General features: G+C 38.9%; 1 protein-coding gene across 1 annotated transcript in view; it reads left to right on the plus strand.

Moving 5' to 3' along the window:
• The window catches only part of Dock11 (dedicator of cytokinesis 11), a 186,453-nt gene that overhangs the window by 136,736 nt on the left and 22,732 nt on the right, over positions 1–26,985 (plus strand). The window contains 10 exon segments of the mRNA XM_032889739.1: positions 3,834–3,900; positions 5,488–5,535; positions 7,476–7,618; positions 9,322–9,437; positions 12,441–12,578; positions 15,955–16,137; positions 18,586–18,699; positions 21,030–21,245; positions 21,334–21,391; positions 26,411–26,517. Coding sequence (XP_032745630.1) covers positions 3,834–3,900; positions 5,488–5,535; positions 7,476–7,618; positions 9,322–9,437; positions 12,441–12,578; positions 15,955–16,137; positions 18,586–18,699; positions 21,030–21,245; positions 21,334–21,391; positions 26,411–26,517 — 1,190 coding nt within the window.

Genomic DNA, 26,985 nt, shown 5'->3' on the forward strand with positions numbered 1-26,985 from the left:
GAAAGAACTCTCTAGGAATCACTTTTAGACCTCTTTGCAAGTTGTCTTATATCTTCAGATTCACAAGTGCTTTTCAGAGTAGTTTCTCCCCTGGAAAGCTGAGGAGCATGACCAGATTTCACTGAAATGTCATTATTCTGACTGCTAGCAGACTGTGTTGCTCTCCTTTTCTGCATATATTTTGAAGTATAGTCCACAGGAAACACCTGTGAACTATTTTGTTCTCTTTTCTTTTCCCAAGATGCCAGTGCAGAATTAGGATTACAAGGCATACTTTCCTCTGAAGTTTCAGATACTATTATAGGTTCCTCTCCAGAGGAAATGCTGGAAAAGCTCCAAGTTAAGGTCTTCTCCTTATCATGTTTTTGTGTGGAAGTACTTACTCTACGACGTCTTAAGGAACTATCTGACTCATCTTTGTTAATGGTGTCCGATGAAGCTTTTATAGAACAAGCTGTACATGACAGTAATACATTGGCCTCTTTGGTATCATGATCCTCCTCGGGACAGGAAGAGTCCACAAAAGAGGTCTCTGAGACTACCTGGATTTCCTGACTGCTTTGTGGAGTTTGTTTATGTGAAGGAGGTGGTTCTACCTTCGGTGTACTGAGAGATTTTTTTTGTTCATCATGTGGTTTTGTAACATACTTAGGAGACGACTTCAACTGTACAGCTTGGGAAGGCTCCTTTACTGTATAAATGCGTTTAATTTTCATTTGAGTACCTTTAACGAAATCCTCATAATCACTATCTGAAAAAGCCAACTGAACACGTGAAGGTGGAGTTGCTTTTAGCCTCTCCAAAAGCATTTTGTTTTCTTCTTTTAATTTGTTATTTTCTACAGTAAGCTCAGCAATCTGCACGAGATTTTTTTGTTGCATGTTATTAAATTCTTGTTGCAGCACATCCCTGTATGTTTCGTTCATTAAACAGCGCTCACATACTTTTGAATGGGAGGGTTCCAGTGATTGTGTTAGTGGTTTATGGCCCTTTGGTACCGGGCCACCACACCGCCTTCCCTCTGTCAACCGTGACTTTCTCATATTGCTTAATTTCACCTGTAAGCGGTAAAGCTCTTTATCGTGGACCTCTTTCAGTGACAACCATGCCTTTTTAAAGTCATCAGACGCCAAATCACTTACGCTTAAGCTTTATGTTGCTTCCGCCCGTAGGGTCTTCTAACACCCTCCCTGTCTTCACTATCACTATTGCTGGCCTGCATTGCTTTTTTTTGACTTTATCGGGAACTGAGAGAGGCAGAAATTCGAGCTTGGCAGGACCACTGACAAAAATGGCCAGAGAGCTTCTGCTAAATACTTGTCACTGACTAGTGACCACCAGGACCCACCAGCTGCTCTTTAACTACAGAGCTGTGACCAGTTACTTAGCATGCCACTGACCAAAACGAAAAACAAACAAACAAAAACTGTCACCACTGAGAACTTGACACTGGCTAGCGACTGGTAGGACCACTGGCCGCTTTTTAACTATGGAGCTGTGGCCAGCAACTTCACATGCCACTGACAAAAAGAAAATAGAAAGAAAAATGGCACAGAAGCCTCTAATTAAGGTCCGCTGACCAGAACACCAGCCCCGGCAGCCCTGCTAATCAGGTCTGTAGGCAAGGGGCGCGGCTGCCCGTGGCCTCACAGGCCTCACCCGCCCCCCTGTCCCTTTACAGACCTGCCATGAAGCTGCCTTAAGACCAGTCCTGCAGAGACTTTTCTGTTCGTGCTGCGGATGGACAGAAAAGCACAGTTTCTTTACTCCTAGAAAGGAGCTAAAACTTTTTGCCAAAACAAAACAAAAATACCGAAGCTTGAGGGAAACAGAAACCCACCACCCCCTGCAAAAATGGCGCCGCGCCCTCTGAGGCCAAGCAGGAATGCCCTGAGAATGCTGAGGGAGCACGCATGCGCCTGAAAATAATCACGTGCCAGCCCTGCTCCCCCAGGAGATACCAAGAGGCCAGGCTGGATGGAGGAGGACCGAAGTTGCCTTTAGCTTAATCTTTTAGAACAAATACTTTAGAAAAAGTATCAAAAACATTTTGATTACGAAAGATTAATAATTTAGAATCATTGGAAACTGTTGGTGGTCGTGGTTTGATAAAATACTTTTGAGTAAGGTGAGGACAGTGACTCATGCTAGGGAGCTGAGGTGAGAAAATCATGAGTTCAAGGCCAACGTACCTCCTGAGCCTCTAGACCCGGCTTAAAAATAAAATTCAGAAAATGCTGTATAATTTCAACAATTTAGAGGCAAAGGCAAAGGAATGGAAAATTTAAGGCCATTCTGGGCTACATTCTCAACCCGGATCCTGTCTTCAACCTGGGCCACGGAGATAACTGGCCGCCGCAAAAGCCTTTGCCAAATATCTCGAGTTCAGTCCCTGAAGCTCAAATGTGGAAATGGAGCACTTAACTTGCACGTTGTCCTCCAACTTCTACTGGTATATCAGTTTAAACATGTTCCGAACATGCACAAGAAATGTAATAATATAATCATGAAAATTAATTTTTAAGAACTGGTAATACAGCTGTGTGATAAAGTACTTTCCTAGCACATACAGAGTATTAGATTTGATCCCAGGATCAGAAAAAATATATTAAAAAATGGGAGAAGCAACATCAAAGCTCCTTCATCCTACCTCACTCAATTGTAAGGTTGGCATTTTCTCCTCAATCCTTGTCTACCTAAGACTGTTGCTTAGGTGAAAAGAGAATAGTTTTTCTACTTTTTATGACAAAAGATTTTGTCATTTATAATAGGATAGCCAATGCTGTTAGGTATATAAGAGGAGTATAAAAAAGAAAGCTATATTGTGACAAAATTTAGGACTTTTTCTTTTTTATTTTTATATTTAGTTTTGTTTGGTTTTAGCCAGAGCTGGGCAAAGTGTTACATTCCCTTTATCTCAGCACTTGGAAGGTAGAGGCAAGAGGATCAGGAATTCAAGGTCAACTTGGACTATGAGACCCCTGTCTAAAACAAATAAAATCCCCCCTACCCCCTGTAAGTAGATAGGTAGATAGTTAGGTAATAAAAGATATTTTGGAACAATGAAAGAAATGTATTAAAAAACTTACATGGATTGGTTTAAGATGTTCTTCTATCTGAAATAGTTGGACACACACACACCATCAACCTCATTATCCAAAGAGGAAAATGGAAGACGATAATTTCTTTCTCTAAATTCTTAAATCTTTTGGTTAACAGAGCCCTTCAAGTAGCAGATAAAAGCACCTGACTCTCTCTCTAGAAAACTGCCCATAAACCTACCACTGTTTGTGAAATTTTTAGAGTTAGCTAAGCCTTGGGTATAAAAGATAAACAAAAATTTCCTTATTTTGTCCTCAGCTATGATAGGAAGATTAGAACTAACCATCAAAAAGAACGTTTATAAAGTAAACAAAAAGATTAGGATGTGAAATAAAGATTACATGATTCATTTGAAATCAATACAAAATATGTATGTGTATTCTTTTGAGTGCAGTGTGATGAAACACATTTGTGATGTTAGCACTCTGGAGGTAAGGCAGGAAGCAGAAAGTCTGGGCACCTGGGACCAGCCTGGGCCTCTGTGAAATCCTGCCTAAAGAAAGGAGAAAACCCCCTTGGTTGTGCAAGCCTATAATCCCAGAACTCTGAGGTGGAGGCAGGAGGATTAGGAATCATACTCAGCAACATAGTGGGTTTATTGTCAGCCTGGAATATATATCATCCTGTCATAGAATGTGCGGGTGTTGGGCAGTGGGAAGACAAATATAGGGATAAAGTGTGTGATGATGGGCCTTTGTTCTCTGATCTAACACTACTTCTCCTATTTTCAGATACTCTCTTGACTTATTGGAATAAAGTGTCTCCCCAAGAGCTCATAAACATTCTCGTGCTTCTAGAGTAAGTTACAGTATTTTCCTAAAATACAGTTCACTTACTTGAAAAAGTTGGCTGAAGGTTATTAGATATTACTGTTTTTCTGTTTTCAACAGTTCATTTGCTATTATTGTAGAAAACTAAATGATTTTTAATAGTCTAGAGTCTAGCATTCTTCACCTAGTGATAAAAGGATGGAGGTGGAATACTTGTGATCCCATAGAAAAGGTCTTATCTAGACTGCTTTACAGGTGAGTAGAATTCTTACTATGACCTTGAAAACTAGGAAATTAGAATGTTATCAGCTGCCTTGTATCATTCCTTTGAACCGGATGCTGTATTAATGCACAGCTAAAATTTAGATGTTGAACTCTTAGAGTGGAATAATTCTAGACAGTAATCACTTTAGGAGCAGACAGCTGTAGCTCTATGAGTTTATATAGAAATACACATCTACCTATATTTTAAAACGCTTGGGGAAACCAACTATAGTGATTGAAAGGTGTTATATGCTAAGCTACTATTTATCATTATCAAAAGGTTAAAGGAAAATTATGCATAGAGAAAAATGTAGGAATTTTTTACATAAATAGTACATATGCATTATAGACACAATTTATATACTCATAATATACAGAGAGGATAATCAATATATAACCAGTTGATGCAACCTTTTTAAAAATTACAGAAAATATCTGCTGGTTAGCTGTTAAGATTTCAAGTAGGTTCTCCTAAATATGTATTTCTTAGACTTTTGATTAGTTTATAAAATAATGAGATTTTCATTATAGCAGTTTCTTACAAATCATTTCTATTGATCTTCTCTTGCCCCATCCTTTAAACCATTCCCACTCCCGCTTACCCCATTTTTCCATTAGCCCAATTTTTCCTATACCATAGCCTGTCTTCTATTGTATTTTGTTCCTATTTTTCCTTTTTTCCTATCCCTCCCTAAAGTTCTCTTTTTTTTCACAGTCCCTTTTAAATTGTATGACCTCCCCCAGATGTAGCAAACCCTGTTTATATGCTGGGAAATATTTACCAATAAAGACAACTGATAGTGAGAATTTGCTTGAAAAGAGGCAAGGTGAATGGCAGGGTGGAGGAAGATTAGCTTGCTTTTTATGGAACTTAAACAAGACTGTTCATGACAGCTATTGAAGCTGGGAAGTAATGAGCATGTTATTTTTCCTATTTTCATGTGTTTATGATTATTAATAATATAGAACATTTTAATACCTCCGTACAAAATATAGCATTTGCCTCTATTTCTATGATTAAGGAACATGGTTTAGTCTTAATGATGACTAGAGTCCTTTGCTATGGTATGGTACAGTGCACAAAAGATGATTCACATGGGCAAATTTTTTTCTAACTTGTCATTACATTCATATGTAAAGACACAGGACTTTGAATGCTAATATAACTATAGCAAATACATGTGGAAAGGTAGGGTATGGCAGTCCTGTAAGTAGCTATCAATGGAAATGAATGTTAGTATAATATCATTTCAGTAAATTGATCTTTGAAACATATGACCCTCTACTTGTTACTTGTCAAATTGTACCAGGTAGCCATATTTTACTAATGTGCTGTTGTTCTCCTTTCTAGAGTATGTCTGTTTCACTTCCGATATATGGGGAAAAGAAACATAGCAAGGTAATTCCTGCGGGCACTACAATATTCCATTTCTTTATTCTTTTCCAGCAAAGAGCAAGCCCATCAGTGGTATGCGAAACCTAAGATAGTGACTTTAGGTTAATGTGAAGGCAGCTGTGATTTCTTCAGCGTATCCCAATTCCAAGTTAAAACCAATGTGAACGAATGCTATGTTTTCAAAAGGGTAATGACTAGAATGATAGAGAAGGCTTCTACCTTCTGAGATCTCCCTAAACTTTGTGTTTCCTGGAGGACTTAAGTAAGGGCTAAATAGGTAGGTAGAAAATCAAAAGGCAGACATGCCTGTAAAAGTTGCTCTTGCCTGCAGTGTGTTAACATCCCAAGTGCTAAGGTGACTAGGAAGCCTCAACAGTAATTAGGACATACATTATATATTATCTATTTATTCTTTTGCCTCTTAAATCTTTATGAAGAAATGTTTGAGGGGCTCCACGGCATAGTTCAGTGATAGAGCATTTGTTAGCATGCACAAGGCCCTGGATTCAATTCCCAAAACCACATTTTTAAAAAAAAGGAAAGAAGAAGGAAAATACATTTGTTCTTGGAATATGGCTTAGCTGAGTACTTTCTGAGCATATGTGAAGTCCTGGGTTCAGCCCTCAACACTGGAAAAAACAATCAGGAGTCTCTCAAGGCAAATGGTCGAAGGCAAAAAAGGTCTTGTTTATTTGAATTATGAGTGGATCTGTGTAGGTATGAATTAGAACTACTCACTAAAGGAATTCAAATATAGTCTTTTAAAATTTTATGTGCATGCTCGGACATGTCAGAGGATAGCTCGTGGTCTGGGTTCTCTCCTTCCACCATGTATGTCCCAGGGATCCAGCTTGGGCACAGTGGTAAGGACCTTTAACCACTGAACCATGTCTCTAGCACCAAATAGTTTATTTTTCAAAGTTAAAATCTATAACAGTTTCTTTCTTTTCTTTGTTTGGTTTGGGTTTGGGTTTGGGTTTTGGCCCCAGGATCTCATGGAGCCCTTTTGCCTTCAACTTGCTCTGTCTCCAAGAAGGACCTTGAACTTCTGATCCTCTTGCCTCAGCTTCTCAAAGGCCAGGATTAGAGGATGTGTAAGCACACCATGCCAAGCTTAGTTCTACATCTGAAGCCTTATTACTGTGTCTCTGGAACAGCCTAGTAATAAATCTCAAGTGATGCACGTTCCAGTGACCACCATCTTTCCCTAAGACTGTGAGCTGCTCTGATCATTAGATCACAGATTCTGTTACTCTGACCTGATGGTCAGAAGAGGACAAACTTCTCCTTCCTGAGTTTACAGACGACCCAGCTATAAGTGATCCAGAAAGAAACTGAATTGATATTTATACTTGAATATCTGATGCCAGCCCCTTCCCATTTCACTGTCTTCTCACTTCTTCTTCCCCACTTCCTGAAAAAAAAAACTGAATATTATTGGAGTATTGTCTACTTAACCCCAATGTTTTGAGAAGGTTAGAAGGCTCTTTCTAAATGCCTTAGCTAATAGTATACACTCTTTTTGAAACCCATTAAAATGTTGTACAATTTAGGGGCTAGAGAGATGGCTCACAGTTTCTAATATACCTCATTTAATCTAAGCAATAGTTGATAGAATCTTTGAGCAGCATATTTTATTTATCTGGAAACACATCAACTAAAATCACACTTTAGTTTAAAAGAATCAAACAATGACGTATATTATTGGAGCACTTCCGGTTTTGCTGTTACTGTTTTTTGTTTGTTTGTTTCGTTTTATTGGTGGGGATTTGAGGCAGGGTCTCACTATGTAGCCCTGGCTGCCCTGGAACTCACAATGTAGAACATACTGGCCTTGAACTCACAGAGATCTACCTGCCTCTGCCTCTCAGGTGCCAGAATTCAAGGAATACACCACCACTGCCTGCCTTTACTTTGGTTGTTGATTTAAAATTTTATTTTAGGGTGCATGATGCCTGGCTATCCAAACACTTTGGAATAGATCGAAAGTCACAAACTATGCCAGCTCTTCGAAACAGATCAGGGGTCATGCAGGCTCGGCTTCAGCATCTTAGCAGCTTAGAAAGCTCATTCACACTTAATCACAGTAAGTAATCTTGGGTCAGAGGCATACCAAATAGCCTGGTAATGCTATTTAATCTTTTTTTAATTTAATGGGTATGTATGTGTGATGTGTACGCAGATATGAGCATTGTGTAGATGCAAGTATGTATGTGGAGGGTCTGTTGAATTTTATTTTTAATTGTTTTAGATTTATTTATTTAATTTAAATTTTTTTAATGTTTAGCCTGAATATATGTATTGCGCCATGTTTGCCTGGTACCTGTGAAGGCACTTGACCCCCCGAAATTGGAGTTACGCATGAGTGTGAGTCACAATGTGGGTGCTGGGACTTGAACCCAGGCCTCTGGGAGAGCAATAAGTGCTCTTAACTAGTGAGCCATCTCTTTAGCTCCATTAAATTTTAATAGAACATATTAATATCTTAATAAAATAGCATATAAAATATTCAGTTGGAGTTACAATTGTTCATTTAATGACTAATGACATATATGTCCTGTGCTGACTACACTACTGTTCTTAGTAGTTCAGGCCTGTAATTCCAGCTACCAATGAGGGTGAGGCAGAAAGTTCACAAGTTCAAGGCCATCCTGAGCAGATTTGATCTTGTCTAATACAATAAAAAGCTAAAAAAAAAAAAAAATACTGGGGACCTAGCTCACTGCTAGAGTGTATGCTTGCCTATCATGCATGAGACCTTATGTTCAATCCTCAGTAGCACCAAATAATCATGATAATGAGCTCTAAATACTACTTGTTGAAGGTATATTTAAATAGGATAAGAAGAGAAATCTTGCCTAACTGAGGCCATTAAGGGGATTAGATAAAGGGAAAGTACCCTCTGACGGCAAATATTAATTTAAAAAAAACTCAGAGAAAGAACACTTTCATTTTCATGCAGGAATCCAACGGGCACAGGGAAAGAGGCCAAGAAAACTAAATTTGTGAAGCCCGATTATAATGATAATAAATTTCCTGCATAGACAGACAGACCCTGAGCTAAAAGACTTAGTACACATTTTTTATTGTTTGTTAATCTTTTTTACAGTCCAGTTGTTGGCCCCCTCCTGTTCTGACTGAGAGTTCCTCATCCTGTTCCTCCCCCCCCCATCTCCATGAGGCTGTCTCCACCCACCCTACCAAACCTCCCCACTCCCTGGGGCCTGAAATGTCTTGAGGGTTCTGCTGTATATGTGTTGGGAGTCTCATATCAGCCGGTGTATGCTGCCTGGTTGGTGGCTCAGTGAGGATGCACGTTTTTAAAGTTTCTGCTTGTTGTAAAAGTGCAACAAACCTGCCTCCATCAGCCCATAAATAGCCTGGAATGTAGAAACAAGTCTCCTGTCACTGGTGGAATTGACAACATATGACTGTAGGATGCTGAATTTGCGTGGCTTTGTCATTTTTTTTTCCACCATGTTGGCAGCATAGCTGAAGATGCCTTTCACATGACTTCCTAATTCCATCACCATAGCTCATTATGGAGATCACATCACCAAAGAAGGGTATTACCTAAATACATGCTGCAGAGAAAAAAGTGACCAGAAGTGATTGCAGCAGACCATGGCTCTCAGAAGGAATCAACAGCAAAGCTCATGATTAGGTCTGGTGGTGTGAGCTCCTTCTAAGAAGACGAGACTGTCTCGCTGTGGCTTTGGGACGAAGCTATTTGGTGCTGGTAACGAAAGTCTGTGTTGGGCATGGTTTAATATGCTTCTCTTACCTTAGGTTCTGCAACGACAGAAGCAGACATTTTCCACCAGGCACTTCTAGAAGGCAATACTGCTACTGAAGTGTCTCTGACAGTACTAGACACCATCTCCTTTTTCACCCAGTGCTTCAAGGTAAAGATGAGTTTGAAATCGGTCACCTTCAATTGCAAGAAAGGGGAAAAAAAACTATTGTAACTAGCTAGTTTGAGGCATGATAGTTTAGTTTGAAATAACCTGGCAAGGGCAGTGAGAAAACACTGGTGACAAGGCAAGTTTGACTAGGTATGGTATAACCTTGGGAAATCACTGAAACTCAGTCATCCATAAAGTGAAGTGTTCCTACTAAAATGTCCTTAATCCCCTAGGCCTCTTTCATTCTGTTGTTTTCTATTTGTCTTTAGATTCGGCTTTCTGCCAGGCATGGTAATACATGCCTATAATGTCAGGACTTGGGCAACAGAGGCAGGAGGCATGCCAAATGGGAGGGTAGCCTAATCTGTATAACAAGTTCCAGGTCAGTGAAGGCTCTGTAGAGAAAGATAGGAGTTGGGGGAGGGGTGGAGAAAGAAGTAGGGAAGGAAAGAAGGGAGGGGCTGTTTTCTCTCACGTCTTTATTAAAATAACTAGGAGTTTTTACTTGAAATCATGAGAGAATCAGTTCGCCAAAGTACCCATTATAGCAAGATATCTTGTAAGGGCAATGTCTAGGTTTTTCTCAGATGTTTTTTCTCTCTCCAACCCAAAGCATCATTCCTTTGATTTGTGCTTAGCTTGCATGCTTGGTGGAAGGGTAAAAGAAAACAAGTGGATGTGAAAGTGCTTTGAGAGGAAAAACTTCATGAGCTTAGTGCAAGGTAGCATAAGTATTAGAACCTAAAAAGGGAAAACACACCTCCTGTTTCTCGTCACTTACATAGGAATTGGCAGTGTTGTTGGTTTTGTTTGCTTGTTTGTTTTGCCTTTTTCCTTTCTTATATAATGTACTCAATTGCTCCAGGCTTCCGGATATACAAAGGAAACGTGACCCATGCTTCTCAAAAACATTACATAAAGGAGAATTGAATAACGTACTAGTACGTTGTAGTAGGTGATCTTACAAAAATATTAGGTTTGTTTTTAATTAAATAATACTTACATCTGTTTTTCGTCATGTCAGTAGATAGAACATCCGAGTCTCATGACTAGTCCTCCATTCCTCCCTGCTTTTCTGATACTTTTTGTTTATTTAAAGATATCTGTGTATTTCTTGGTAAAAAGTCACGTACTCTCTTAAGCATTTTACAAATCTTAATTTATTATTTCTGGTGCTGGGGATTAAACCATATCCTCATGCATGCAAAGCACATATTGTGTCGCTGTGTTACCTCCACCTTTTCTTTTGATGGCTGGGGTAATAAAGAGAGGTAATAGCATAAGAGGACATGTGAAATTTATGAAGTAACAAAACCGCTCTGAAGTTGGATTGTGATAGTTCAGTTCTGGTGCCAACAGGAACTGAATTGTACTCTTAAAACTGATGACATTTTGGTAACACAAATTATATCCCCATAAGCTAAATACAAACAATAAATTAACTCTTAATCCTTATAATAGCCTTATGTATATAGACATCATTCACATAAAAATAAGGTGTCTTGCCCAGCTAGTTGGTGGCAGAAACAAAATTTACAGAAATTTATAGAATTTATAAATCACAATGCAAGTCCATAGTTCTAAGTACTGGCCACCAATGGGCTTGTCACCATTTTGTCTAGTTTTGTGTGGTGGGCAATATTAATATAACCTGCTTAGTTTCTTGAGAGTCAAAAAGGCAGAGTTGGAGAATTTAACCAATGTTTTGATTTTATATAATTTGCTGTGTGTGTGTGTGTGTGTGTGTGTGTGTGTGTGTGTGTGTGTGTGTGTGTGTGTGGCACATGTATATACTAATATGAATACAGGCCCAAGTGTGGAGGCCAGGATGTTATTGGGCATCCATACTTGACTTGTTTGACACATGGTCTCTGTTCTTTTTCCACTGTGTACTCCAAGCTGGCTGGCATATGAGCTTCCAGAAATTCTGTCTCTATCTCCTGTCTCTCATAGGAACACTAGAATTCCAGATGATTCTGCTACTTTGTATTGATTTTATATGGTTCGTGGGAATTTGAACTAAGTTCACATGCTTTCTTTCATGCCAATCACTTTTACCCACAGAGCCACCTCTCCAGCCCCGGTTTTGATTTTGATTTTTGTTTTTTCCATTTTTTTGCAGTGTTGGAAATTGAACTCTGGACTTCCCAGAGAGGCCTTCACATAGTAGACATTTTCTCACTCAGTTATACACTATAGCCCCTTAATAATTTATTTTAGAGCAAATTTTATGAATCAACTGATATCTCTTGTACAACTGTACTGTTTACTGTTTTTTCTCATGCCCATTTACAAGAGGCATTTAAACAGTCAGGTGTGGTATTTGTTTATATGGTATCATGAGGTATTATGGAGGTTTCAATTTGTCACCAGTGCATAAATATGTCTTATACAAAATACATTTCCAAAAGTAAATAAGATAATAGAGTTTTTAAAAGAATTGGTATTTCTCTTAATTATTGCTGTCCCAGAGAAATACAAAGGCCAATTGCCTTGTATTTGTTTTAAATTTCTGGATGTGTAAGTTAATTTTAAAAATTCCTCCCAGCCAGTCATGACTAAATATATGCATAATCCCAACAAAAGAATTATGACTTTGAGCCAGACTGGCCTTTGTATGTAGCAAGTTCTAGATCCCACTGAGCTGCAGAAACAGAACTTTAAGAAGAAAACAGAAAAGGAAGAAGACAGAAAGGGAGGAGGAATAGAAGGTGAAATATTCTTCCCAAACTCATTTAATTTTGATGTTCTCTATTGAATCATTTTGAAGCTGTTTTAAATGCTAGAGTTTCAATATTCTTGTGGTGTTTTGAGATTTTCAATTCAAGTTGAAGATCACATGAATATTCTCAAATAAAATACTGAAAATATTGTAAAACCTTCCAAAGTCCTAACAGCATTTTCATAAGCATATATTGATGATGCAGTAAAATTAGTTCTCCTGTATGTGGGGGAGAGGGACAAACTAAAGGCGTCTATGAACTTTCTTTCCATGTTTTATAGAGCCAACTTTTAAATAATGATGGTCACAACCCACTGATGAAAAAAGTATTTGATATTCACCTTGCTTTTCTTAAAAATGGACAATCTGAAGTGTCACTGAAGCATGTCTTTGCCTCACTGAGGTCTTTCATCAGTAAGGTAAGAACAACTTGAAAGTGCTAGGAGTTCAAGGGAAGATGGAGTACTGGGGATCATTGTGTTGACATCTACAAATAGCCAATAACTACCGCAGCCTTTGACAAGCATAGCATAGCAAAACAGATATAGAGGACTGGGCAAAGAATCCTCTAAAATCAGAACAGGCTTTCCCTTTTACCATCACACCTTCACATTTTCCGGAGGCCCTTTTCAGGGGTCTCTCTCTCTCTGTCTTAGTTAGGGTTTCTATTGCTACAAAAAACACCATGATCAAAAAGCATCTTGGAGAGGAAGGATTCAGCTTACACTTCCACAGTGTTGTTCATTATTGAAGGAAGTGAAATAGGGCAGGATCTTGGAGACAGGAACTGATGCAGAGACCATGGAGGGTTGCTATTTACTGGATTGCTCCCCATTGCTTGCTTAGCCTGCTTCATAATAGAACCCAGGACCACCAGCTTAGGGGTAGCTCTACTCACAATGGGATAGGCTCTACCTCATCAATCACTACTTAAGAAAATGCCTTACAGCTGGACTTAATTTATTTTATTTTATTTACATTCAACAGCAGTTTTCCCTCCCTTCTCTCCTCCAAGCTCCTCCCCACTCTACTCCTCCTGTATCTCTTCAGCAAAGGTCAGGCCTCCCCTGAATATCAACCAGCCATGACATATCAACTTGCAGTAAGACTAGGCACCTCCTCTCCTATGGGGAAAGGATTTCAAAGGCAGGCAACAGAGTCAGAGACGGGTCCTATCCCCACTGTTAGGAGTCTCACAAGATCAAGCTACATAACGGTTACATATGTACAGAGGGCCTAGATCAGTCTCAGGCAGGCCCCCTGGTTGATGGTTTAGTCTCGGTGAACCACTGTGGACTCAGGTTAGTTGAGTCTGTGGGTTTTCTTGTGGTGTCCTTAACCCCACTGTACAGCCAGATCTTATGAAGGTATTTCTTCAAGTAAGGTTCCCTCTTTCAGATAATTCTAGTTAGTGTGTCAAGTTGGCATAAGACTAGCCTGTATGCTCTCCCTCTGCATCTTTTCTCCCTCAAGATTCAACCCAGGACACCACATTTCTAGCCCCAATGTTATTTTAAAATTGCCAACTTCACCAATTTTTTTTAATCTTACTTATCATATGATGAGACTATCACAACACATACTGTACTAATAACACATTAATCTTGCTTATTTGGAAAAAAAGTCATGTGTAAGCCCTTTGAAAGCAGAAACTAATTTTTAGAACTCTGGGGTCTTATATAATATCTTGCAATCGAACCATAAGCAGCCAGTACATAATCAAAGAAACAAATCCTACCTTTCATGGTATGGAAAACCGAAATTGGGTAAATATGAAGGTTTAAAAGTTTTCTATTCTTTAATATACTTTAGGAATAAAGGAATCTATGGGGAATTGAGTTCTGTAGGAGCGTGCTAGAATAAATGAATGGAAATACATTATAAAAAATTCATTTAACACTTACAAGGTAGGTAGTTATTTTGTGAAATCCCGAGGGCTTACCATGCAATCGATGAAAAACATACACATAACTATACATACATGCTGTACCTTATCAAAGTTTCCCTTCAGTAGTGGTTGGCGGGTTTCGTATGGACTCACAAGGTACAACTGAAAGTATAAATGGCAAGTAAATCAGTGTGTCGTCACCTTAAGAGCTAGACTTCATCTTTTAGGAAACAGGCGGGCATGGAAATGTTTTGAGCATGGAAGTAACACAATGTATAATAAAAGAGAATTGGTATGACCAAGGGAAAGTAAAACTTTCTAAAGTTAGACATTGGATGAGAAGCAGAGGCAGGCAGATCTCTGAATTTAAGACCAGACTGGTCTATGTAGCAAGTTCCAGACCAGCCAGAGCTTCAGAGAAATATAGTAAACAACAAAGGGGTGAATAGAAGGAAAGAGGACAAAACATAGTACAAAATGATGTAAATAAAACGTGTAAAAAATAGATGAGGACCTGGAAAAAGGCACTGGTGTGTGGATATGCAGGTAGAATACATATTAACAAGAATTTTTGGACTTTATCACCAGTTCACTGATAAAACATCAGCATCAAAGGGATACTGGAACTCACCAACTTCAGTCACTTACTGAGCTTCCTCTGGGAAGGATATAGAGGAAAAACAGAGATCAGGATCAGAACATTGGAGAAGGTAACACAGAAAGGGATGAAACAGAAAACAGTAAAGGAGACAAGAGGAAACAGTGAAAGAGGTAGCCAATACAAAGAAAAAAAAAACACCAAGAATGGACAATGGACAATGTCACAGAAGCCAAAGGGGAACAGAGTATGGGCATCCTCATAAGGTACAGTGTGTCAAGTGAGATGAAAGGGCACATTAGAACTGGCATTGAGGAAGTTGCTCATGACTTTGGCCATTGTTCCTGTCACTAGTAATGTAAAAAAAGACTTACCGTAAGGATTAACTGCACACAGCTATGCCTGCCCTTAAATGTTTTAATACTAGAGTATCTTGTCTAGCAAGAGTCAATCTAATCCTGTGAAACTTTATGAGATTTCCCAATTTGTCAATCAGAAATCATTTGTTACACGCCTGTTGCTTGTCTAACACTGCACCTGCTATGAAAGTAAAACAATCAGATCAATTTCTGAAATGTGAATTAAAATTCACAGTTTCCAAGAGGCCATTTTGAATAGCTGACACTCAAGCTTTAGAAGTCCTAAAAATATGGCCAATGTGCACTCAGAAGCAGCTCGCTTGTCTTTCCTTTCAAGAATAGGAGACTCTAATAAGCCCACACTAGATATACAGTTTATCTTCCCCAAAGCAGCAGGCTGAATACATTCTCAAAGCACCAAGCCTCTTGGTTGTTTTCAGAATTCAGTGACCACTTGAGCACTCTTTCTCTATGAAAAATATGTCTTAACTGACAGTGTTTGTGGAGTAGAAAATGGACAGGTATATATGAACACTTCACATAAACTCCATTTTGTGTAATAAAAAGCGATCAATTTCACTACTAGTGATTTTCTCAGCAGATGGAACTTTAGAACAGGAGCCATCACTCATCATTTCAGTCATTCATTTGCTCAGCATGCCATCGATACTGTTCCTATTATGTTTTGGACTATCTTGGGCTCTTCTCAGATTGACAGCATTTATGCCAAGTACCTCCACGTCATTGCAGTACCTTCTATACTGACTTGACTTGTTCTATCATTGACAGATGCTTGTCTGTAGGATCTCAAGAACAGAGTGCTAGCCTCCTGCTGATTGATTATCCTCTAAAGCCCCGAGTATAGTTTTAAGTGAGGCTACAGTCAGCACTTGACTATTTGGTGGATTTTATTCGTTTTTCAGATATTCATTTCTATTTTCCTTGTTTAGTTTCCCTCAGCCTTTTTCAAAGGAAGAGTGAACATGTGTGCTGCATTTTGCTATGAGGTTTTAAAGTGCTGTACTTCAAAGATTAGCTCAACCAGGAATGAGGCATCCGCACTTTTGTATCTTTTGATGAGAAACAACTTTGAGTATACAAAGAGGAAAACCTTTCTGAGGACACACTTGCAGGTAAGTACCAATCAACGCTCTTCTTGATTGTTTTCTCTTCGATCTACGACCTCCATCAAAATTAGCATCTATAGCTAGAAAGATAGCTAGCTCAATTGGTAAAGTGCATGTTCTTCAAGCATAAGCACTTAAATTTGGCCCAGAAAGCTGTGTTATGGGGCTAGAGGGACACTCAGTGGTTAGGAGCACGGGCTGTTCTTCCAGAAGACCTAGGTTTGATTCACAGCATCTATATGGTGGCTCACAACCACCTGTTACTCCAGCCCAGGGGATCTGATGTCCTCTTTTGGCCTCATTCGGTACCAGGCATATACATACAGCTATCCACATACAGATAAATCATTTTTGTTTTAAAGCCAGGCATGGTAGTATGTACTTGTAACCCCAGAACTGATAGATGGGGACAGACCAAACCCTGGGGTTCTCTGACCAGCTAGCCTAACCTTATTCGGCAAGTTCTAAGCCAGCGAGAGATCTTGCCCCCACCCCCAAATTAAGATAGACAGCATCTAAAGAATGGTTAAGCTCCACACGTAGGCATACATGTGCACCTGAAAATGTGTGTGTTTGTGTGTGTGTGTGTGTGTGTGTGTGTGTGTGTGTGCACACGCGCGCACCCACCTCTCACTCTGCTCCCCACAAAGAGCAACATTTATAGCTACTTCGAAACCTAAAGTAAGAGGATATCATCTTCAAGTCTTACTTTGTCTAGAGAGTGAGGTCTGTGCCAGCTGGGGCAACATGAAAGACACTGTCTCAAAACAAAAAGTGAAAAGAGGCCTAAGGTTATAGCTATATAATAATATATTATAATTATTATATATTATACAACACAACATATATAATATATAATGCTTGCCTAGTATGCACATGGCTCTGGGTTCTAGTCTCAGCACTGCAAAAGAAATCAATATCTGGATTTTCCTTTCTGTGCCATAGCTCAGACCATGTGGCTATCTGCCACTTGAAAGGGGACTGGTCCAAACTGAGATGTGTCGGAAGTATAAAGACTAAGTACATTAAAAAAATAGAGCATTCTAAGTTGTCATATATTGTTTATATATTGAAATAATTTGTCAAATTTGGGGAGTAAGTAAAATATATTAAAATAAATTTGTAGTCAGTAAGGTGACTCAGTGACTAAAAGTGCTTACTGATGACCTGAATTTGAGCACATAAACCAAACTCCTGAACGTTGTCCCCTAATATTCACATGTACATCTAGCAAGTGCCCATGTGAGTGCATGAGCACGTGCACGCACACACACACAAACACACACACACACACACACACACAAAGTAAACATGAAAAATAAAGTAAGTTTCACTTCCATCTCTTGTTCGCTGTAGCTACTTATATATGTGAGTCACATTCTCCTTCTCTTGCAGAAGGCTACTCTAGAGTTGTAAGAATGTGTGCTCTAGTTCAGACTCCATGACAGTCTGCCATGGAGCACGTAGCTTCCTTAGCCTCTCTGTACCTCAGCTTCTTTAAATATGAAATAGGAGAAGCTCTCCTTCAGAATTTTTGTGAGGCTTAAGTAAGATGATTAAATAATAAGATCGTTCGATGATTAATGGCAGGTGATACAGGTTGTTTTGCATGCATCTGCTAAACCTTTATTTAACAATGAGAGATTGCCAAGCATGATGGCACATGCCTAAAATCCAAACAAGAGCTACAGGACAAGAAGTACCTGTCTCAAATAAGCAAAAATTAAAAGGAATTGACCTGGGAGTGCTAGCCTGCACCTGTATACTCTCATATACTTGAGATGCCAAGGCAAGCGGTCACAAGTTCAAGACCAGTCTTGCTAACACAGCAAGACCCTGTCTCAGAAAACAAACAAGCAATGGAATTAACCTCAACATTTTGTGGAAATCACAAAATGTATAGAGATGACTATTTGCTTGTGCTCAACTCACGGACCAACTACGTACATGCTGTGTGATGCTAGGCAAGTTACTTAATCTGGCTGAACCAGTTTGCTCATCTGTAAAATGAGACCAAGTGTTTGCCATCTTGTATGGTCATTAGTATGAGGGTGAAAATGAAGTGCATACAGCAGCTGGCACCATTCGAGCACAGAGAACACACTGGGTGATAATTAGTATTCTCTAACATACTGATTAATTGATGAAACAACTCTAAACACAGTCTAAACACAGTTGGGATTTCTTGGCTCAGTAATCTACTTTGCAATATGGGAAATCTCTAGTTATGTATCTTCACTGCCTTGGTCGGTCCCATTAGAGCTCTTCAATAGGGAAAGGATTGTTGATAAGAACCTTTAGCCTGCAGTCCAAGCTATTGAAGAGACTGAAACAGGAAGGCAGAAGCAAGGTAGATGTTTGCCTGGGCACAGTATAGTGATACCTCTCCTCACCTCCCAAAGCAGGTTTTTTTTAAAGCCATTTGAAAAAGATAACCTTTATTTCTTCCCACAGATAATCATTGCTGTAAGTCAACTGATAGCTGATGTAGCACTGAGTGGAGGATCGAGATTTCAGGAGTCTTTATTCATTATCAATAATTTTGCAAATAGCGACAGACCTATGAAGGTATGGAATAAACTCGAACCACTTTGGCTGGGATTGTGAGTTGGTGGCACTAACCGTGAACGGTGCTGTGGGTTTGATCCCCAACACCAAAATAACAAATAAGAACACCTTAATTAAATAGGAGAGTTTATATCCTTAAACTGTGGTGGAATTCTCAGTGACTCATGACAGAATGTATAGAATGTGAACTTTAAGAGTTGATGGCTTTTACTTACCCCTGGATCTCTAACAATAATATTCAGCAGTAACTAAATCGATTTTTAAAATGTGTGTCTGTTAGTAATAAAATCTGTGTTGTTTTCTCTGCTTCATTTCTAAACTTGCCCAGAAAATAAATGTTTACTTTTCTTCTTAACAATTGTGACCATTTATAATACTGGGTAATTAAACACTGAGTTGGAAATTTGAGAAAAATCTCACTTGTTATTATGGCTAACAGATCCATTGCCAATAGATAAGAAGTGGAACAGACGAGTTTCATTATTTGTTGGTTTTGTGACTTTCAAAAGTTAGGCTAACCAACTGTTGCTTGCTGTAATAGTCCAAAGCTGTCAGTCTTTAGTACCAGTCCATCAGAATCAAACCTAGGATTCTGAGCACTGCATGTTTAAAAACTAGGACGTTGTAAAAAAAAAAAAAGAAAAGAAAAGAAAAGAAAAATGCATCTCCTACTGTTGCCTGGAGAACAGGTCTTTAGCTCCTCCCGAGGGGATGAACTGTCCCCATTCTCAGGAAAGGTCATATTCTAGTATATTTGACAGTAGTGCAGGAAATCTTTTTCAAAAATTCAAAAGCTCACAGTCACAACATGCTTGATGTTTGGGACGTGTAGAATCTATGTACCAAAAAAACCATTCCCATAGGAGTGTGCTTACAGGGAGCAAAACATTGAGTAGTGCCAGCTGCTCATAGGCTGGGAAAGTTTGCTTTCAAGCAGCGCTGTGGGTTTCCCAAGGGATCAGTATACACTTCAGCTAATCCCAGGAGCACAGAAGCAATGTGTACTATTTCAACTATTTTACTCCAAGAATTTATGTTTCTAGTTGTTACCGTGCCCACTCCCATAGTATACAGGTAGATTAGCACAGCGTTTTGCAAGTGAATGAGGCTGATGTTAGCTCTCCTAGAAAAGAGCCCCTTTGCCTTCCCTTTACTCATTTGTGAATTAGTTTTATTGGCCAAGGTCACCTGTAACCCTGTTACTATAAGGTAAGCCTTTCAGGAAGTAGAGTTTCTGTGAATGAGCACAAAGGGTTTAGATGCATCTAATAATTATTTTTAAAGCAGACAAAAAGTCAGAACAGTATATTATATTCATATTAAGTTCCCTAACCATGTACTTGCCCTACCCCTATCTTGGGGTCAGAAACACTGTGAGAGGTTAACGTTCTCTTTAACCTCTCTGGAGTGTGATGTGACTCATAAACTCTCATCTGTGGAAAGTTGGCAGCAGAGTTTTCACTGAGGTGTGTGTTATAGTCAGTGGGCAGGATAGGCACACTTCTATCACGGAAGATTGCCCACAGAGTACCAGCCCTGGAGCCAGATTGCCTGATAGAGGTCCTGTCTCCATGACTTGCCAATCAAGAGATGTTGACTCAGCTTCTCAACTGCTCTGTGCCTCAGTTTTCCCATTGGTGGAAATGCATGAGAAGGCTACTTAATTAAAACAAAAAGCACCCAGATCGGTACCTGGTACCTATGTGCTGTCAATCATTTTCAATTATGGTGACAAGTAAACCAAACATGTACATAATTCATAATGAAAGCCGGATAGTCTGACCCTCCAAAGATCATGTTTCTATGGGCTTTGAGTATATTGCCAAAAGCTTTAAATTTTTTTAATAACTAATTAAAACCCCTTTAGACTGGCTGGAGAGATGGCTCAAGCGGTTAAGAGCACTGACTGCGTGGGTTGGGATTTAGCTCAGTGGTCGGCGCTTGCCTAGCAAGTGCAAGGCCCTGGGTTCGGTCCCCAGCTCGAAAAAAAAAAAGAAAAGAAAAAAAAAAAAAAGAGCACTGACTGCTCTTCCTGAGGTCCTGAGTTCAAATCCCAGCAACCACATGGTGGCTCACAACCATCTGTAATGGGATCTGATGCCCTCTTCTGCTGTGTCTGAGGACAGCTACAGTGTACTTGTATATCATAAATAAATCTTAAAAAAAAAAAAAAACCCTTTAGACTTGCCACACGGAATACAGTATTAGCAACTGTTAACAAGGAGTAGAAACCATACTATAGTCACCAGATTTGGATGTTCATGCTTCAATCCTTTTGATAATACTGTTAAATATGTGGGTTTTTTTGTTTTCTTTTGTTTTGAAATTAGGCAACTGCTTTTCCCACAGAAGTGAAAGATTTGACCAAGAGGATCCGCACCGTTCTTATGGCCACTGCCCAAATGAAGGAGCATGAGAAAGACCCTGAAATGCTAATTGATCTCCAGTACAGCTTAGCTAAATCTTATGCCAGCACACCAGAGCTGAGGAAAACGTGGCTTGACAGCATGGCCAAAATTCATATTAAAAATGGAGATTTTTCTGAGGTGACTACTTAAAATTTTGCTGCCACTGGGACTCTTCAAACTCCCTTTAACACATTGTGACACTTCTGTCTTTGTCATCCACTTCTAGGCTGCGATGTGTTATGTCCATGTAGCAGCTCTAGTTGCAGAATTTCTTCATCGAAAGAGTAAGTAAGACCTTTCTGTTCTGAGATGGGAGGACACTCGGTTGGCAAAATAATCTTTATCTTTGCAGTGTACAGTTGTGAATGGGAAGGAATTGAGCTCTTAAAAATATGTTTACCTTCAGCCTCATTCAATGCTAAACAGACGTTGTTATAAAAAAGACTGGATTGCTCATTTTGGCTTTTTGGCTTCTGTAGGAGTTACAAAGAATAAGTTAAATATTACAGCTGGGCTTCATGCAGTGTTTATTTAAAGACTATCTCCTGGATGACTGCCACAAATTCAATTCTTCTTGGGGCCTAAGAGAAGCTCTGCATAATACAGACAGATTGCTTCTTTCCCCTCCTCATCCTTAACTTCACCAACTGCGAATGGACGAGGTATCGAGAGCTATTTTTATGCAGTGACACCTGAGTGTTAAAGGGAATCAAGCCCTTGAAGGACATCCACAGCTATGCATTCGTAATTCAGAGATCAGGCTGAAAGCTTCTTCGTCCCCAAATAATTTTGCTGAATTTTATAACTACTCAAATAGCAAAGCAATTGAGTAAGGTTTAAAAGTTAATTAGTAGTGGCAATTGCAATCAAGACATCTGCTATCTATCACAATGAGGTCAAAATGAAAGCAACTTAAAGGAGTCAGAGTATGTGGGCTTTGGGACTATGGGGACACAAGGTTTGTTTGATTTATTATATTTTTTGCTTTGTTTTGTTTTTATTTCTGGAATTTCTATGTTTTTTATTTCACATGTAGACTAATGGGCATTGTGGAGATTCTTCCCCAAAATGACTATAGTAATTAAACTATGCATTTGTGTCATTTAAGTTTGGGGAAAGGGGTAGGATTTCATACAGTCCAAGCAAACCTAAGACTTGCATGTATCGAAGGACAACCTTGAACTTCTGCTCTTCCTGCCTCTAGCTCCTGGGACTATACGCATGCACCACCACGCTCAGTTCATGCAGTGTTGGAGATCAAGCCCAGAAGTTTGTGAATGCTAAAGCAAGAAAGCATAACACTACTACTGGAGCAACATTTTTAGCATTTTACTTATGTTTTAAATTGACAGTGAAATTCTTCTGAATAATCTGTTTATAAATTGTTATACTCAGCTAGGGATTGTGGGATCCATAATCCCAACACATTGAGGCTAAGGCAGGAAAACTACCACAAATCCAAGGCACCCTGGGGTACATGGTGAATTCCAAGTCAGGGTGGACTACAAAGTATGAACCTGAAGTAGAGTCTCAGACTCATTAAGAATTATTAAGAATTAACTCTCTAGATTTTGAAAATACATAATTATATTAGAGATTCTTCCTGAGAATCTTGTTTTACAATACAAAGACTTTATATTAAACAAAAATAAGAATGATTTATCGTGAGAAAGCAAAGCAAAAAAATAGTCTATTTCTATTCTTTCCTTTTAGTCTATATATTGTTTTCATTTTCTCCTGGGGGTAGTGTGTCTGGGGATTGATAAAATGGCTACAGGCATGATTAGCAAATGCTCGAAGACCAAGCTGTACAGGCAGTCCCTAAAAGTAGTTCTGATGGAGAAAGAATTGATTAAAGTGAGACTCATTTCATCTTTTTCAATTAGAACACTGATGTTTGTCAAGTTGCCCTAAAAATAAAAATCAAAGTTGCACACCTGCAATTCCATACCCATCGACAAATGTGAGGTTCTTAAATACCATTCTGTGGTTTTAAATGCTTTCCAGAGAAACTGGCTTCCTGTTACCCCAGCTTTCTAATTAGTGAGCACCTGAAATATGAGTTCCAGGCCTATTAAGAATAAACCCTTTCAATATAGATAATTATATTAGAAGTTCTTCCCAAGAATCTTGTTTTATTCACGTGTATAAAGACATTCAGACCAAGAATGATCTGTCTCCACTAGCCAGTCCTTAAGTTTAGAAGGACTATTTCTTACTCCAGTTAGTTCAGCATTAGGCAGCTACTTAATCAGCAATCTGTCCTGTCTTAACAAGTGGATGTCGCTCAAACTTGTCATTAAAGTAGTTCATAATATTCTTAAGGTTCTTTCAAATTTATCTCTCATTAACCTCAAAGAGCTAAGGAGGGGAAAATGATGTCTTACCCTTTAAACAAAAAAAAATGTTAAATGTGACTGCTGTTTCTATATTTATTTATGAGTGCTGTCTATTTTTGAACCCGTAGAATTCAACTATCTTAATGTAGAAAACCTTATTCTAAAAGGACAGCAGTAGTAAAAATCCTCAGGGTTTTTTCCACCTTAGCTTTAATGATTCAAGTAAAAAAAAAAAAAAAAAAAGGAATCCAAAACAGCTTTTTTCAATTAGCTGCTTGAACTATGAGAGTGGTATCAAGATACATAGTTAATCTAAACCAGTTAAGTATACTATAAAAATATTCTTAATGAAAATAGACTAAAAAGCTACCTAGCTGATACATTGTAAGCAAATGTTCTATCATGTAGACTTTGGAAAACAAAAACAAATTTTCTTCTAGCTGGTGGTTTCCTGGCCCCCAGGGACAACCACTATCCAGTGTGAGAACTCTGCAACCCAGCAGGATTTAAAAAGTCTAAAAAAGACTTGAATCTTTAAGCAAAATATGCTTTAAATGACATTTAGCGATGATCCTCAAGACACACTAGAACTTACTGTTTCCAATTAATTGTCCATTGATACAGAAGAGTGTTCACATTGTAAAGCCCTGACAGCTATGTGGCACCAAAAAATTGTTTTCTGTCATTTCAAAGTACTCTACTTGCAGCTCATCTCATCCAGCACTTCTCTCCCTCCCTCTGGGACGGAACTCAGGATGCCGTACATAGTACACAAGTCCTTCTGGCCCCGCAGCCATTTCTCTTGAAGTGCACTATAAAAATATTCTTAATCAGGATGGAATAGAATGCTAATTAGCTGACATATTGGAACCAAATGTTCTATCATTTAGACTTTCTTTTAATAAAAAGAAAGTTTGTTCTGTCCAGTAGTTTCCTGGCCCCAAGGGGTGTCAGCTTAAGTGAAGGACCACAGTGCTGGAATCTTGTTTTGGGCACTGGAGTGCCAGGGGAAAGAGGAAGGAGGAAGCCGGGAGTGGCAGCTCATGCCTGTAATTGCAGTGTGCAGGAGTGGAAGGGTTAGAAGTTTGAGGCCAGACTGGGCCACACAGTACCAGCTATGGTCTGATATCTCATCTTATTCCTGCCCCTCCCCATAGAAAAAGAAGAAATAAAAGAAAATGAAAGTGGAAGGAGGTCTGTGATTGACCCTGATCCCACCCCACCCTCTGACAGGCCCTTGCTCTTTGTACCAGAGATAACCTTACAGATAGATTCTCAGGGTTTTCCCTTGCCCAAGTCAAGTGGAAGCAGTGATAATGGGGGCCTTGCTGTGTTACTCTTTCTTGTTCTCAAATAGAAGATCCAAGACAAGTCAGAATTTCTAGATCTCATTCTCTAAAGCCTAGACTTTGGCATTCTTCTCTCTTTTCCTGAGAGAGGGCACAACACTTTTTTCCCCAGGGAAGACAAGAGTCAAGTTTTCTGCATTCTTGTACCACCACATAGCATCCTCCTTCAGCAAAACTTTTGGGCCTTCATATTCTCCCATAAGCCTAAGAAATGTGATTTCCTCCTCTTATAGAGTCTCTTTTTCTCATTCCTTATAGGGTAATGCTGCTTCCATTCCCATGTCTTTGTACCCAGTGTCATATAGCTAAAATTTCACAAAGTACTTCATTCCCTTATTTGTTCCTAGTTCCAGCTTCCCCCTTTGTGCTCACCCCTCAGGATCTTACCTCTAACTCTTCTGGCTGCCAGTCATTTTTATCAAGGATTGGCACTACAATCCCATCCTCCAGAATCCTACTCACCGTTTTCACTGGGTCACTTGGAATAAGTGTTTGTACCTTCCTGGACTGTCCCATGTTTATTTCTCTAGAATGACATGTGAGAATGTAAAAGCTATAGCTAATGAAGCATTAAGATTGAGATTCCATGTCAAAACCAGGTGAAGTGTACCTCAGCCACATCTCAGCGTTTGGGAGGAAGAGACAGGAGGATGGTTATAAATTTGATGCCAGCCATATCTGAAATGTGCCTTTGTTCCCCTCTAAATCACAAGATCCTAGAAAACGCAGACTGTAGGAAAACCATTTGACTTTCTCCACCTAGATTCTCACTCCACGATAACAATTTTGGTCACAGTTATAAAAGCTCTTTTCAGCTACAGTTTAAGCCCTACCTCCCAGGCTTCCGGAAGTTACACTGATAGACTTACTTAGCAATGATAATTCATTTAGTCCTTCTTATACACTAAGCTCTATTCCAAACATGTGTTCAGGTAATTCTCACAAACCTCTATTATTATTCTCGTTATCATGGTAGTGATGGTAATAATGATGATGAAGAAACTTTATAAAGACTAGAGAGACAAACATCCAAATTCATGTAATGACACAATGCTAGAGTCAGACTCGTCTAAATTTCAAATCTATGGGTTTTTTTTAATGTCCCATTCAATTTCTCCAACGGTGTTTTTATCTCTGCCATCTGTTTCACTTCCTGTCTGTCATATAAATCCTAGGCTAGGCTCTTCCAATAACTGACTGACTTCTCGTTCCAACTCTACGTGAAATTTAAACACTAGATGATTACCAAAGGTCATTCAGGGGTTACCCAGAAAGTGTCCACCCTCTTGTCTAGATAATATGTACAGAGCAAATGTAGAAAAGATAAGCATTTTCTATATTTTTTATACTAGGAAATCATCTACACCAGCCATTGAAGATAGTGTACCAAATCCACAATTCACTTACAATGAATTTGACTTCACTTTGTGCAAGAGGAAGAACCATAGAATTTAATAAATCTGAGTAACATATGAAATTACTTTTACAGCTGAAACATGTACTTACGACTTTGACCCACTTCTATTATTAAAAATAGCATATCCTTTTAAGGGTGTCTGTTATTGACCAAACTTTTTTTGTAATAAATAGACTCCATTTCTGGTTTTCCACACAGAATTATTCCCTAGCGGATGTTCAGCATTCAAGAAAATTACTCCCAATATAGATGAAGAAGGCGCCATGAAGGAAGATGCTGGAATGATGGATGTTCATTACAGTGAAGTAAGATCCCAGGGCATCATCGTTTATAGACATTTCCCATTTCAAAAGTTATTTATATTAAATTACTAAATCTGGCTTAAATTTGAAAATGACTAAAGGTTGGTGAGCTTTAAGTAATCAAACTGTCTAGGCAAAGGAATTCTGTTGGCAGGGTAGAATCTTGTCTCAGTAACTCTTCCCATTATCTTGTTTTAAAATACAATATTTAGAGGGCTGGAAAGATGGCTTAGTGGTTAAGAGCATTTGTTCTTTCGGAGGACCCAGACTTGATTCTCAGCACTCACATGGTGGTTCATAGCCACCTTTAACTCCAGTTTCAGGGAATCCGACTCCCTCTTCTTGCCTTCATGAACATCATACACTCCAGTGGTATACCTATGTACATGTAGGCAAAATAGTCATAAATAAAATGAATAAAAGTTACTTTAACCTACAATATTAACCATCTTTATACCATGATCTCTGTGA

The sequence above is a fragment of the Rattus rattus genome, chromosome X (assembly GCF_011064425.1).
Source record: "Rattus rattus isolate New Zealand chromosome X, Rrattus_CSIRO_v1, whole genome shotgun sequence".
NCBI classification, from domain to species: domain Eukaryota; kingdom Metazoa; phylum Chordata; class Mammalia; order Rodentia; family Muridae; genus Rattus; species Rattus rattus.